This window comes from Limulus polyphemus, unplaced genomic scaffold (assembly GCF_000517525.1).
Source record: "Limulus polyphemus unplaced genomic scaffold, Limulus_polyphemus-2.1.2 Scaffold1936, whole genome shotgun sequence".
NCBI lineage: Eukaryota > Metazoa > Arthropoda > Merostomata > Xiphosura > Limulidae > Limulus > Limulus polyphemus.
In genome coordinates, this window is record NW_013667546.1 from 77,911 (window position 1) to 94,275 (window position 16,365).

At 33.1% G+C, this 16,365-nt stretch overlaps 1 protein-coding gene across 1 annotated transcript in view; it reads left to right on the forward strand.

The window, feature by feature from the left end:
• LOC106465418 (trifunctional enzyme subunit alpha, mitochondrial-like) overlaps positions 1-16,365 on the forward strand; it is a 71,509-nt gene that overhangs the window by 22,791 nt on the left and 32,353 nt on the right. The window contains exons 7-10 of the mRNA XM_013925644.2: positions 2,859-2,978; positions 8,511-8,613; positions 9,403-9,525; positions 11,084-11,202. Coding sequence (XP_013781098.1) covers positions 2,859-2,978; positions 8,511-8,613; positions 9,403-9,525; positions 11,084-11,202 — 465 coding nt within the window. The remainder of the gene's footprint in view (positions 1-2,858; positions 2,979-8,510; positions 8,614-9,402; positions 9,526-11,083; positions 11,203-16,365) is intronic.

Sequence of the window (16,365 nt, forward strand, 5' to 3'; positions counted from 1 at the left end):
ATATATATATATATATATATATATATATATATATAGATTATTGCTATTCTGAAATAAGTTCTTAGTTATTTTTCCTAAAACATAGAACAGTAAATAAAGAAGTAAAGCAAACAATTATTTCTTCTAGTTAGGACCTTTGTACTCAGTTGCTGCTTGACGTAGGTTGCCAAGTCTAAAAACTTTGCACATGGAGGATATGAAACAAAATATATTTCTTAGGTTTTATATATACTTTTGAATAATAAAAAATCATAAATTACTACATCAATACCATAGAATTTTACTATAATTTCTCAAACTTACTAACTAAGCTATATTTGGGTCTAAAACAAATATGAAATTTTGAGCAGACTAAAGACACAACCTACCTCATTGAAATCTTGGTTCAAAAGAAAGATATGGCTGAGAAAGCCACTCAGGGGGACATTCTGGGCTTCCGATTGGTTATTCATGTCATATATAGAAGTAAGTGTATATAAGGGAGCATTTCCAAAAATGGAAAGAGGTGAGTGGGATGCCAATGTGTTTGATTTCTTACATGAGCAATATCTTAACAAATACAAAACACCTTGTTTTATATTCTAGCATGTCAATATGTAATTTGAGTTTCTAATTTGTAAGAAACTATAGATTTGGTATTTTGACTTCACAAACATATAATTTGAACCAATGCTGCATTCAACCTACCACGTGACACACAAAAATCGATGTTTATCTGTGTTTTTTTAATATTTACTTTTAAAATAACAGATTGAGTAATGTATAGTTCTAAAATTTGAATTATAATCTACAGATTGATACAAAATTTATTGACATAAATTCATGAAATAGTAGTTCAACAAAATTTTGAATGTGAGTCGACAAACGAGATGACACGGCCTTTCACCTGTGACCCGTCTCGAAAGGGTTAACTCTTTCCATATGGGCTACATGCACTGAATCTAATTCATAACCATAAGATTAATTATACTATAACTTATGATAATTTTTGCATATCTTCACAAAATTTGCACATTATCAGTAAGCAGTATTTGTACACAAAAAATCAGGTTTTTTTTAAATAAGTATTTCTACTAAAACTTTCTTCATGAATAAATGGAGACAAACTCACTCAAAGTATTGATTGCTCTGAATGCAAAGTGATTTCGATGTTAAAATAAAAAATACTTTTCTTCTTTTGAAAATGTTTAAAATTTCCTTTGCATAATTTGTAAAACCTCCTAAAATAAATATCAAATATGTTTTGTTTTTCCAAAAATACTGTATTGTATCCATTATTTTCTCTACCTTAACTCAGTACGGGGTCAGTTGGTTTGACCGACCTTGTAACCACCATAAAATACTAGAAAGTAAATCTAAGTTACACTTTTTTTTTTCTATAATCACTTCAGATTATAACAGGAAACCACATTTCTTTGTCCTAAATAGCTTAAAGCTCATAACAGTGTGTGTATATACTTAATTATATTGTTTTATTGATCTTTTAATCGTGTGTGATTAATAAGTTGTAAATCACTTGGCAAAACATGCTGCTCATGTTATCATATCAAATTATGTAATATGCGAGCTGTTCATGAGCATGCCTTGAGAATAATTTTTGTTTTTTCATTAACATAACCTAATAAGTTTCTAATTTTTAGATTTTAGTTACTTTTATAATAATAAAGGCTACATATCAAACAATATATATATATAGCACTTGGATTTTTTTTTCTTATGCTGTGGAGTATTCATGGAACTGAAGCCTACTTTTTATACTAATGGTACTAATAAATTAAATAATGCACTTAAGAACACAGAATACTAACACGTAAAAAGCAGATATTTTCCTATAACTATCATAATTTTTCTGGCTTTCTAAATATGTGATAAGAGCCTTTAAAAACTCGGCTAAGCTCTTCAGTGTGTTTCCTGTAGGAATAAAGTTTCAAACTGGAAGTGAAATAGATAATTCTCTGTGCAAAAAACAATGTAATATAATATGTCATTTGATAGATTGAAACTTTGGCTTTCTATTAAACATATAGTATTAAACATCGGAGAGAACTTTGGGCAATTTCTGAAAGAGAGGATGTGACAGGTGGGCATGGCAAATGGGTCTGATATTCCAGTTTATGGCTCCATAAACAAAAAAGATTGAAAGCTATAAAAATTATACTTTACCTGAATAATGAATATATTATAATGAGTAATTTACATTAACTTACATACTTCACTGAGGGATAGCAAATAAATTAGAGAAGAAGAAAGGCCTAGAGAGGAAATGTCACAATTCTCATACTAGAGGAGATTGATGATTTTTTAAACGTTTCCTTTTAAAATTAAGAACTTAAAACTTGTATGATATTAAAAGTTTATTAACTTTTTTATGCCAAGTGTATTTGTGTACATTGATAATAAAATGGTTTAATTAAATTTTGAATGTATCTTTAAAAATATTTTGACATGTGCAAAAAAGAGTACCCATAGGGAAAGAGTTAAGAAATAGATAATGAGAAACTAACATCTTGAAAAAGTACCAATGTTTTCAATGTATATTAATCAGTTTCTGGTCTGTTATTTCCTTTAAGATGTCTAGGAAATCATAAAACCTTTCTTGTACAGTGTAATAATCAAAATTAAAAGATAATGCAAGCTTATACATTATTGGATAATTTCAGAATTATAAATTATGAATCAAATTATAAATTGGTTTACTCTTTATTTGGAGTTGTATACATTTTGCATTTCTCAGCTCATTGGCTCAACAAGTGTTGCATAGGTAGCTTCAGTATTTTAAAGTATTTATTCACAAGTTATTAACTTTTAGAAAAATAAAAGGTAATAAGAGTTCTTAACATAGTATGGAAAAACTGTAGGTTGCATTAGCATGCCAATATCGGATTGCTGTGAAGGACAAAAAGACAACGCTTGGACTACCAGAAGTGATGCTTGGTCTGCTCCCAGGGGCTGGGGGGACACAGAGACTCCCAAAACTTGTAAGTTTTTGTTCTGTGTTTTATCAATCTGGACATGTTGTTTTTTATTTTGTGATAGTAAAAAACACATAGGATAAAAAGTGAAACACATAAAAGAACTTGACATGTTGACTTGTTTTCTTCATTTATGAAATTTTTAGCTTCTACCATACAAAGTTGAGATTCAGTGCTAGATTTGTCTGCACATTGCTATACTTGCTCTCTCTTGCTTTTAACAAAACCTTTGTTTTGTGTCATTATTTGTGACATAATAACAATAATTTTATTATGAATGCTGTATCAAATGTCAACATTATATAACCAGTGTATTGTGTAATGATAATAAACAACTTACAGTTTACAGGAATGATGTTTTAAAATATACTGTTTTTTTTTCTGAGGCTAAATAGTATAAAGTTTTTTATAATTCACAAGGGCATAAATAACTCTAAAGCTTAATATCTTAAATTACAGAGGATAGAAAATGGTACTTAACCATAATATTATTTTTTCTTCATCTTGCACTTATATAAAGCTATTACTCAACTGCCAGGGTTTCTTCCTTTGCCCATCTAAGCATTGGTCTGAATGCTGCTTTGCTCTCACAAAACAAACTTACTTGACTAAACGTTGTTCCAATCAATATTAATCAACACAGTCTTTAACTGAAATACAAAACAAAAAGGAGGCTACTTTGGGATAAGCAGCCTTGATTCGTTTTCTTCAGTTGGTTCATTGAGTGTGTGATGGTTTGGGTCTTTCCACAGTTGCTTTTGAGCCTGCCTCTTAGTTGAAGGCTTCAAAGTCTGAGAACAAATATTTAGTTTTCTCTCCATCCATGGACATTGTAATTCATGCAGGAAGGTTTACTTATCAGTTACGTAAAGGAAAGTTATGCCTTATCCAACAAGGTTGTCGGAACTTCGTGATTTAGCCTACCGCTTGCAGGTGAAAGCATATTCAGACTCTCAAGTAATACATCTGCTCCTGAATTTCGGGGTTCTTTGGCAGAGTTTGTTGTTTACCTGTATACCTTAATGTCCCCTGGTAGGACAGGGTATGTCTATGGATTTGTAGTTCACCTGAATATTAATGTCCCCTGATGGGACAGGGTATGTCTACAGAATTACAACTCTAAACTCCAACCTTTTGTTTTCCTTATACTACACTTTGTTGGAAGCCTCTTAGGTTCACCAACTTCATTGATGACGAGCTGGAACCATGGTTTGCATGTACATTGGTTTGATTGTTAGCTTCTACATTCATGCTTGTTGTTGTTGGTGTCTCAAATTTCATTGGCTCCTACAGGGGATCTGGGTTCTGCCCCTATTCAAGGATACAGACCCCTGACATTAGCACCTAGGTACATTGGTACCCAGAATATATTCTGTCTATATCTACGGGTTCTGCTGCTCAGTTAGATCACTGCCATCAGCATCGGAGTTTATTGTATACTTTCAGGGTGTGGGGGGGGGGGCTAGATTCTAAGTATTTCTGGGTGTGTGGTACCTTTATCCACAGATCCAGGAGCACTACAGGTCCTTCAGTCAGGTTTAGTCCTTTCAATTCACATCTTCACCAATATTATCCACCCAATTTGTAAGATTTCCATCTCCTGCAGATTCTCATGAATTGGTACTTAATTCTAGGGCTACCAGTGTTTGGCTGGTCTAGAGGTAGTGAAAATGTTGTGCTAGTTCTCCTGGGGTTTTATTCCTGTTAGTTGTTGGGCCTAAGAAGACAGAAGATTGGGGTCCTGTAATTGTTCTTTCTTGTCTATATCAGTGCCTCAATTCTCCAAGATTGAGAAGTTACTCATTCCTCAATCTGAGTTGACATTGTTTACAGGGATTGTGGCTGTCCAAGTTCATTGTAGTTGGCTCCTATCTGCAGATTGCCATAGTCAGGTACTGCAGCTCGGGGTTTTTATCATTGGCATAGCATAGGCTTCACATGGTTTCTGCCGAATCATACAGGTTTTTTTTCTCATCACCTCCATTCCATAACTTTGTGCACAACTGGTTACTGCTGGCACCATCTCGTCAGTTGTCATAACAACACACCCAGATTCTAGTTTCAGAAACCAAGGCAGGCTTCATTCTCAGAGCTGAGACATCTATTCTTGCTTCATTTCAGTATGTCATCAGTCTGGATATTTTATTTTTCATCAAGTCTCTCAGTTGGGCTTAGCTGGCTCACATCCAGGTCAGTGCTATGGAAGAGCAAACCTGATTCTTACCTCTCCTTATCCCAATGCATGGATGGTTCTTTCTCTTCTGGGAATGTGGGCTCACTCGAAATCTTCATGTTTTGGGGAAGAGAGCACAAGTGATCCTTTTAATTGTCATTTTGCAACCAAGGGATCATAAACAACAATTCACTGGATTCCCCAGTTTCCTTACTCAGGATCATTCTTCAATCTTGAAGGGTGGTTAAGTCAAGATGCTACTAAGGTATTGGTTCTTATACTGCCCCCTAGTCCAGATTCCATCTCTTCATGAATGCCTCACTTCAGGAATGGGGTGCATGTACCAACAGTCAGAAATTCCAGGGGTCTATGCATGAATAATAAGGCTTCCCTACACATTGTTTTAGTCCTTCTTGCTTTTCTAGAAGCAATGCCTTATGATATGGGGAAAATTATCAGGTTTCAGTCTGACAATTCTGTGGTGGTGTCTTGTGTTTCTCATCAAAGAGTCACTTGGTCCATTTCTCCTTGTTTTCTAATCTTGGACATCCTTTCTCAGGACCACTTCTATCATATCACCCTACTAGCTTGCCATGTTTCATGGCTGATGACTGCAGTAGCAGATTGGTTATCTCAACCCAAATAGATTCTCCAAACAGGTTCTATTGGTTTGGCTCTAATTTTGCTACTCTGATTGGTGGGTTGACCTTTCGTTGGAACACCCAACTACTGAGAATTTGGTCTCCAGTACTTCATCTTCGGACTTTGGTAATGGATGCATTCTGTCAGGACAGGACTGCTATTCTAGGCCTTCCTTCCAGTTCATATCCATTTTTTTTCTTTAGGGAATATGTATGTTCTGTATGTATATCAATTCTTCCCTAAATCTGTTCAAGATCCCTTCCCAACTGTTTAGGCCAATCTACATAAGCCAGATCATGTCTCATTCCATCAAAATTGGCTTTCCTGAAATTTGGAATTAGGGTACTATTCTTCCTCAACTCTACATGTAGTAAAATCCCAAACCTAATAGTGAAATGGTCACTAACCACAACTCTGTCTATCATAGTCACATTAGATGCTAATATTAAATTTAATATAGCTTCTTCTCTTGTAGGTTCCATCAGCAGTTGGTGTATAAAGGTATCTGAACAATTTCCCAAAACCTATCCCCCTCAATCAATACCCCTGAAATTAAAATCTCCATAATAATATCTTTTTCAGCTATCATTCTAATCTCATTATACAGTTTCTCATTAACTTCCACATTCTGACCTTGTGGTCTATAACAAATCCCAATTACAAGACTTTTCTCTTTATTTCCACTTAAAATTAACCAAAACTGACTCAACCACAGTGCTATTTTCTTTAATATGCTCTAACTCAACAGGATGTAATTCACTCCTCACATATAAAGCTGCTCCTCCCCTTTTTTCAATGCTCTATCTCCAGTAAATAATCTGTAGCCTAGTATTTCAAAAAAGTTTCCCTCATCAAAATTGTTCAAATCCAACCAAGTCTCAGTGATATCCATAATATCAAAATCCTCAATTTCCATAACTGCTTTGAACTCATCAATTTTATTTCTAATACTACTAGCATTACAATAGTAACAATTAATCAAAGATTTTTTAATTATATTCATGGTTGTACATGTTTTCCTGTCAATTATATTTCCTATTTTACTAATATTATAGTCTTCACCTCTGTCTAGCCCTAGTTTAAATCTGCCACTACAGCAAGCTAACATGCTAGCCCTTTTCTTGTTTAAGTGTAAGCCATCCATTCCAAAAACATTAATTTTCCCATTAAAATTACACAAGCCTGCAAATTTAAACTTCATAAAAGTTGTTGTGTTTTTTATAATAGATTTTCCATAATTAAGCTGTGCAGATTTCAAAAATAATATTCATTTTTTTCTAGCACATAAAGATTTTTTACAAATCAGGAAGAAAAAAACTCTTGCTTCGATCAAGTTATTATTTCATTTACCAAAATGAACATTTTTTTATTATTATATTTGTTAAGAAAAATACAAACAAACTGAAGAAAATGGAAAAACACTGATGTCAAATTAATATGCGTCTTCATCCATCATGAATTTTTTTTTTTATATGTACGTCTTTTAGTCTCAAAACTAGGTGTTGTTGTCTTTCTTTTATGTATTGTGTTATGATGTTTTGTAAAAAATCTGTACATGATGGAGAAAAATGGATATCATTTTTGAATTTAGTGTACAGGAATAACTGTACCAAAAATTTCAAGACTATATAACCATCACAGGACTGTGTTATCCAACAAATCCAACCAACCTATTTGCTCATCCCTACATATTGATTTAAGCCTGGCATTCAATCCTAGTGACATACTTAGTATCTCATCCCGAAACTTTATTTCTGGCAATATCTCTAACAAAATCAAGCTATGATCCCTTTCCTTAAATGCCCTTATCAATGTTTTATACTTATCAATAAGCTCCTCAGATCCATCTATCTTTAGCCCCAACATGTACCTCAAAAACTGCATTGCTACTAGCACTCTTAACTATCTCTCTGGTTTTATCAGTTGTATCCTGTACCTCTGCTCCTAGATAGCATAAGCATATTATTTTGCCCCTATTTACTACTACTCTGTCTACATGTCTAACTATAGAGTCACCTATGAATATAACTTCCCTATCCTCTACACTATTATCTTTTGTGATCCCATCTGTTTCCCATACCTGCTCCCCCTCATCACTAACAAGTGCTTGAAACTGGTTGCTTAACCTAAACCCAAGCCCATCCTTTCCTCTAAATGCATTATTTTCCAAGCTTTAAACCCTATTTCCTTTTTTAGCTCCCTTGAAATCCTGCTTGCGACTGTATCCTTTGCATGTAGAAGTTTAAGTTCTTCACTAAGCCTAACAAATTTAATGATTTGTTTTAAAATAGCTGGTATATGATAAGTAATTTCTACAATACTAAATGTAAGAGAGCTTTCCTATTGCTTCTACTTTCTTTTATATTTAGGAATGCAAACCAAATATACATGGGCAGGATTTGTGTGTATATGAGGGGGGCAAAAAGTCTGACTTAATTATTTTGAATGTCATGTGGATAATATATCTCACAGAAAGAAAAGTGGAGGCAAATGACTCCTTGACCTCCCACAAATTCCATTTTCGTTAGTAAAAAAAACACTTGATACTAATTTAAAGCTTGAAGGCTAAATACTATATCATATATATATATATATATATATATATATAAACACACACACACACACACACACACACACACACACACACACACACACACACACACACACACATGCACATATTATCAATGTACTATCTACAAATGTTTTCATATAATCTTCCATAGATATCAATCCCAAGTGCTCTTGATATGATGTTGACTGGAAGAAGTATTCGACCAGATAAAGCAAAGAAAATGGGCCTTGTTGACCAACTAGTCATGCCCTTAGGTAAACATGTTTTCTTTCATAAGCTGTTGAAATATTCACACAGGTTATTACAGTGAGTTATTGCCAAGGTTTTCTTATAATAATAAGTCTTGTTGAAAAACGTTGCTTGGCAGTCCTTTTGTTCATTATTAGCAATTGTGCTCTACAATTAAAGTACTAAATTGATTTACAGCATGAACAGATATTCTCATTGTTTCTCTATGAACATGGCACATATTCACCTGTTATTTGATTTGAGTTTTTGAACTTAAGACTGGTAATTGTCACAAATGTTAGATTTCTGCTGTTAATTCTACTAATGGTTGCAAGAGAATTTCCTCACCAAATGTTCCACTGAGACTCAAGGTTCATATATTAAAAAAAAGTAGCATATCATGGATAATGTTCAGAGGATGGTTATCATCTCAGTATACTTGTGTACATCATTTCCAGTGTAATTTCTAGGAGCACTTAAAAGAAGAAAACAATATTTAATGTGATATATTCCTGAAAAACAGAATAAAAATGGTATTGATAAAGCTGAAAGAGTTCAGAATGTTGTTCTCACAAAATATAATCAAACAAAAGCAATTTATAGGAATATTTCATGGGTGTCTTTTACTGTTTTCTCATTTGAAACATTTCAGTTGTATAATGATTTATCTCAGTAACTTAAGAAGCGCTTTGAGCTGTAGTAAGGATATATATATATATATATATATATATATATATATTACAAAGTATTTGTAGATAAAGGAATTTGATAAATAAAATTTTACTAGTACTTTTTTTATATATATATATATAAAGGTCCTGGACTGGACACACCTGAAGAACGAACTCTTAGTTATCTGGAAGAAGTTGCAGTGGATACAGCATCAAAATTGGCCAGAGGTGAAATGAAACCTCAGAGAAAGCGTCCTCTTATTGAAAGTAAGAGTGTATTTATTATGTTGAATTGTAGTATGAAATATGAATAATAGCAAGATTTCTCCTTTAACACTTTTTGCTATGGACATCTTTTTCTGTACCTACCACAAGCTTTTAGTGAATTACATTCAAAATTTAAATAAACTATTTTCTTATCATGGTATTCAAACAATTTTAGCATAAAATTGTAGCTGATAATCCAACTCTTAATCATATATGTTTTAAGTTCTTAATTTTATAAAACAGTGTTTTAAAAAATCCTGAATTTCCCCTAGTATGAGAATTGTGACATTTTCTCTTTAGGCATCCCCTCTTCTCTAATTTATTTACCACCCCTCCAAGAAGTATGAAATTGAACATAAATTTCTCATTATAATGTTGTCATCACTCAAGCAAAGCATAATATTTGTAGCCTTCAATTTTATTTAGTTACAGAGTGATCAAATAGAAAATCAGACCCCTCCTGCCATGCCCACCTGTCACATCCTGTCTTTCATAAATTGCCAGTATTTCTCTCTGATGTTTAATACTATATTTTTCTATACGGAGAATTCTCTATTTTGCTTCCAGTTCAAACTTTATTCCCATGGAAAACACATCGTCAAGCTCAGCTGAATGTTTAACAGCTCTTGTCACATAGTTTGAAATAAAAAAAATTGTGATAACTATGGCGCATTATCTACTTTTTGCATGTTATTATTCTGCATTCTTTGGTGCATTATTTAGTTGAATAGAAAATTATTTAGTGCAGTTGTGCCATTAGTATAAAAAAATAGGGTTAAGTGTCATTGACAGTCAACAGCAAAAAAAAAAGACTGAGTTCAGTATTTTATTTCATGTTTTTCATGTGTATTCCTTATTTATTATTATAACAGTTACTAAAATGTAAAAATTAGAAACTTTTTAGGTTAGATTGTGTAAAATATAGAATAATAATAGTAAATTTTTATGAAGTATGCTTGCGAGTAGCTCATGCATTATGTAGGATAAGGTGATCTTCACATCACCAAGTAATTTACAATTTATGTGGTGCAATTATTAGTTGGACATGGTTCAAAGGACAATAAAAGAAGAAAATTTAGTATAAACAGGTGTCTTCTGTTATGAGTTTAAAGCTGTTTAGGATAAACAAATGTAGTTTCATATTACAATTTGAAATCATTCCAGAAAAAAAAAAAGGTAATTTAGATTTTTTTATGGCTACTGGATCAGTGAGATTGATCATCTTCAGGTTACACAATGAAATTTGAGATTTTTCAGATGAAGAAAAATATTTTTAATCTTACATGAAAATCGCTTTTCACTCACAGCAGTCAACACTTTGACTCCATAAAATGAAAATAAAGTGAAAATACTTCATTAAAAATTCTGATTTTTGTTTGTCTACAAATAACTTGGTAATTATGGAAAGCTTGAAAAATTTTATACCATATTAGGAGTTATAGTATGTAAACTATAAAAGTCAGTTTGAGGTTGTGAACTCTGCTGATTCGACTGAGCCCATAGTGAGATAGTTAATAGCTGTGTTAAATTGATATATATTTTTCTGTTATTTTTTTAGGAGTAACACAAAAAGCTTTTAGCTACTCTTACATCAGGGAGCAACTGTTTAAAAAAGTTCAAGCTCAGGTTATAAAACAAACTCAAGGTCTCTATCCTGCTCCCCTGAAAATCCTGGAGGTATGTATTCAGTATGTTGTCTTTTTTAACCTAAATTGATATCATTCAGGCCTTAAAGCTAGGCTGAACATGCTTTGGTGATATTATTATTTATTGATTTAATTTTTGTAAACATTTTTAGACCTGTAAGTTGATGAGGAGTTGGGAGATACAGACAACCACAGATGACACGTTTTCAAGAGCTGCGAACCAGCTGCATTTAATGGCTCTGCCATTTATATGCAGACCAGCACTGCAGACTGTGTATGGTGCAATAGTAGGTGCACAAAACCTAAATACAATGAAAAATATGTTGCATATTGAGGGCACTTTGCATCTAAAAGGGTGGGATTTGAACTCCTGTATCCACTACTGACAGACGCATGTTCAAAGACATGATATACACTCTCGCATGCTAGACAAATTTCATCATTTTTGTGTCACATGCAGTTCTAATCACTCAATAATATTTTATTTAAGGGATCATCTGAAATTGTGTATACGTCACAGTAACATTTTTTTTTAATAAATTTAGGCCTATCACAAATGACTAGGTCTGCATGTGTTTTCAGATTTTTTTTTTTAAATACTCGTATTGTAGATGCAGGAATACGTATATTTTCTAATGCATATATTTTCCTTTTCTTTTTTGAACATGGTGGGCCTGGAGCTGCAGCTCCACCAGTCCCCATCTTAATCTGGCCCTGGTGATCTCCTCCAGATGTGAGAACATTCTGTAAATTGTAAGAAATGTGATGATGAAGTCAAACCTAGTAATGGAAGCAAGAAGAATAAAAGCCTTATGCTTTAATTCCTTAAACCTGAGCAGCTGGTTAAAAATTCCAATTTAGCCATCAAATGATGACAGCTTTTGATAACATTTATGTTTCATTGGCTGAAAACTAATCCAAACAATGTTAATATCCACCTTTTATTAATAGACCAGAATTTCCATGAAGCTTTATTGTTTGTTTTGAAACATGTTTTAGATCAACAGCAGAATGCACAAAAACTTACAAGTTTAAAGAGTTAACATCAAACTCCAGTCAGATATAAGTGTTGGATCATACTGGTCTGCATGTTATCCAAGTACAGTGACTTCAAAGACTTTCACCAAGTAGATTTATTCTTATTAAAAATGAATGTAAACATCATGCCTTTCAGCTGTTCTTGTACAACTTTGATCCAATAGGGTTTTCTCCTGCTCCCTTCAGTCTCATCAGTATTGACAATGCATGACAGAATTCCATCTTGTTTGGGACTGTTTCGAAAGAACAGACAGGCTGTTTCCAGTATGTCCACTGCAGTGAATATACACACAGCCAGTGGTACTTCTTGGTGTATTATAGCTTAAAGTCTCCTTTGTTTATTGCTTATGGATGAAGCATTATTTTGTATTGAGCTTTCTCAATGCAGCTTTTATTTATTCTCTCAACTCATACCCTCTGATTATAAATGGCCATAAAACTGTAAGGAATCTTCGCGAATGTTTGCCTCTGTAACCATAAAACGTACACAAGGTGCAAGTTGTTCAATATTGGGAGATGTGACCTCATCAGCTGTGATGGTGTAGTACAGTAAACCCTACAATGTGGGTTTGTTCAACACAAATTCGCTTATACATATAAAAGTAAAGCAACCAATTATCTGCCAAACACAGAAAATTCAATTATGTGTGGTTTTCCCAACATGCAAACATATGAGTGCTCTAGATTGTTATAACATAGAGAAGATACCTAGAGAAACTGTGTGATGTGTAACACTAGGGGAAATTCAGAATTTTTTTTCAATATTTCCTTATAGAATTAGGAACTTAAAACATATATACTATTAAAATATGGATTATTAGCTAAGGTTTTATGTTATACTAATTGGTTTAATGTAGTTTAATAAAAATTTTGAATGTAAGACAAAAACCTTGTGACATGCACAGTAAACAATACCCGTAAGGATAAAAATAAACAATCTCCAGCTTCCCAAGCCTCACTCCATCCCCACCACATTTCTAAGTGATTGGGCTAAGTTCAGTACTGTGTAGTCAATTTATTTTTGCAATTTTTTGCTGGTTTTCATAATTATCTTTAGATAGCAGTATGGAATCTAAATGTAAGGAAAGTGTTAATGACGTAAAGAAAAGCCTCAAAATTATGACATTAGCTGAGAAAATTCAGGTCATCGATAAGTTATGAAGTGGGATGAGTGTAACATCCATAGGTCGGGATAAGGGCATGAATGAGTCTTCTGTACATATGATTAGGAGGAGTAAAGAGAAAATCCATGCGAGTGCTAAGGTTTCTCAAGTGCCTAGAATGAATCTGTTCATGGGAAAAAATGGAGAAATTATTGAATGTGTGGATCAGTGAACAAAAAAGGATCTGTTGTTGATAGCATAGATATGCGTGAGAAAGCACATAGTTTCCAATGAGGGGGGAGTACTGCGGATGCCAGTGAGTTTGAGGCAAGTAAAGGCTGGTTTGCCAAATTTAAGCTACAATTTAATTTGCATAATGTGAAGCTGGGTCAGCCGATAGCTATGCAGCTGCACGGTTCAAGCCATGGTTCCTTGAATTCATTAAGATAATAGGATATACCCCTCAACATGTGTTTAATGCATATGAGACAGGGCTCTTTTATAAGAAGATGGGCAACAGGACATACATCACCAAGGAGCAGAAGGTAGCATTTAGGTTTAAGGCCTTTAAGGATAGGGTCACTTTGCTTTTTTTGTAGGAATACATCGGGTGATTTATGGATAAGGCTCCTGCTTATGACCCCTGACACACTGTATTCAGACATCCTTATGTGGAGATAATATTTTTACCTCCCAATACCACACCCGTCCTGCAACTGATAGACCAAGGAGTAATAAGACATTCAAGTCTTACTATACAAGGAATATCTACCAACATGTAATCCAAGCTAAAGACTCTGCTGTTTTCTAAAACTTAACCAAGTTTTGGAAAGCTTATAACATTAAGGACTGTATCAATATTACCAAAATATTATGGGACAAGGTGAAAGAGTGTACCATAAGTACATGTTGGCATCATCTTTGGCCTGAAGTCCTGAGCAACTTCAAGAGCTTTCCGATGATTGAGAAGGAAGTTGTCAATATTGTGAGACTCGCTAAAGAAATTGGAGGTGAGGGGTTTGTTAATATGAGGGATGAGGAGGTGGTTGAGCTGCTGGAATCCCATTACCAAGAGTCAACAAATGAAGAACTTGAAGTGCTAATAGCCTCCAGTGATAATGATGAAGATGCTGAAGAGACAGAACCTGCTAAACCCATCCTCACAGCGAAGGCTGTGTCCGATCTCTTATGCAAGGCATATGAGCTTGCAGAAATGGCTGTAGACATAGATCCCATAATGGAGAGAAGTGTTAAATTTAAAAGAGGGTTTAATGACGTTCTAGCACCCTACACATAAATAATTGATCATACTCTAAAGGTTTAGCATAATTACTGCTGATTTAGCTATTATGAATGTATGTAAGTATGTATATACCATGTGATGTGTGAAGTATGTCACTTATTAGTACAAAATGACAACCATCACTAGAGAAAAAAATATTCTTATAGCATAGAAGAAGTATTTTGTACAGCATAAGTATGTAACACTCCAATTTAACAATGTGCTGTCAAATATATTTAATATCAATTATCCAATAGATGTTTCTGAATCTTATTTAATACTGCCACATGATGTATCTAAAGTAAAAACTAAATAGTATATACTTCTACAGGGTAGGCTATAGTGTTGTCTGAAACGGCCCTAGAATTAGCACATTGAGCTTTTCTTAGCCAGAATGACTAGAAGTGTCAGAATTTAAAAGTCAGTAATGAGTTCCCCTTAAATGATAGGTGTCTAAACTAAGAGACTTGTAATATTGAAATGCTATATATATATATATATGAATATGTACTAGGTTTTAACTTTGCAAATTTAGTTGTCCTTTTTTTATTTTATATTACCATTAACTTTGAGGTAACATCTAGTGTCATAATTGTTTTATTGTATTCTAATCTGGTTATTGACATGAAACAGTACAACTGAACAAATTAATTATTTTACCACAATGACTCATCTCTGGTTGTTATTTTCTGTATAAAGCCATCCAGGTATGTGCAACCTTTAGCTGTTTTCTTGCATGCTCTTTCACTCTGTTCTGGCCACACCATCTTGTAGGTTCTACTGTCATGAGGCCTAATTTTATAGTCAAATTAGATCTGCCACCAGGTCTATTTCATTTTGTATGCAAGATTAGAAGCAATTTCTTACCAGATCTGCAGTAATTTATAATGTTAATTATAGAACGGAGTATTATTTTTACAGTACTCTAACATTAGTGAAGCTATTAGTTATTTATTTGGACAGTGTAAAACCACTGAGTCTTTTGTTTTATAAATAAATCACAACAAGACTTATATATAGATCTTCTAATTTAGATCTAACTTATGCCTAACAATTTAGCTCTAATATTACACTATCCTTTGTGTCTGAATCTAGATCTAGTACTAGTAGTGGGCATAATGTTAGGCATGGTCTATATCCAGATGTGTACATCTAAGCTTAGATTCTATCATAAATATTATATTACACTCATAAGGAGACTATACCTAATAAATTCTCATGAAATTGAAAGTTTTAATGATTAGGCCTAAATGATCTAACGTTAAAAAGTTTAATCCTTAAAATATAACACGTTAACTTGTTAGGCCTAAAAACTATAAGTCTAATGTTAGATATTTGATATTAAATAAACAATGTACATGACAACTCCACCAATATCTTAGTGATATTTTTTGATTCAACTAGTCTGGCTTTAGTTCTAGGCTTAGGCAAATTTTAGGCTTAAAGCTAACATTATGCCTAAATAATGCACATTATAAGAATCACCTCCAAGATTTAATGTTAACAATTAATGTTAGATTTAGAATAACTTAGTTCTAGACTTATAAATCTAGTCCTAATGTTTCAGGTCTAATTTTTAAAAGAGCAAATCAGTAATTTGAAAATTATTCCTAATATTTACAAAGTATTCGTAGCAATGTATATATATATATATATATATATATATATATATATATAATAATTATGTAGTAGTTAATAATAATTGTTCGTACTACTATTAAGTAATAGTAATATTACTACACATACTATTACTTTAACTAACTAAACTACT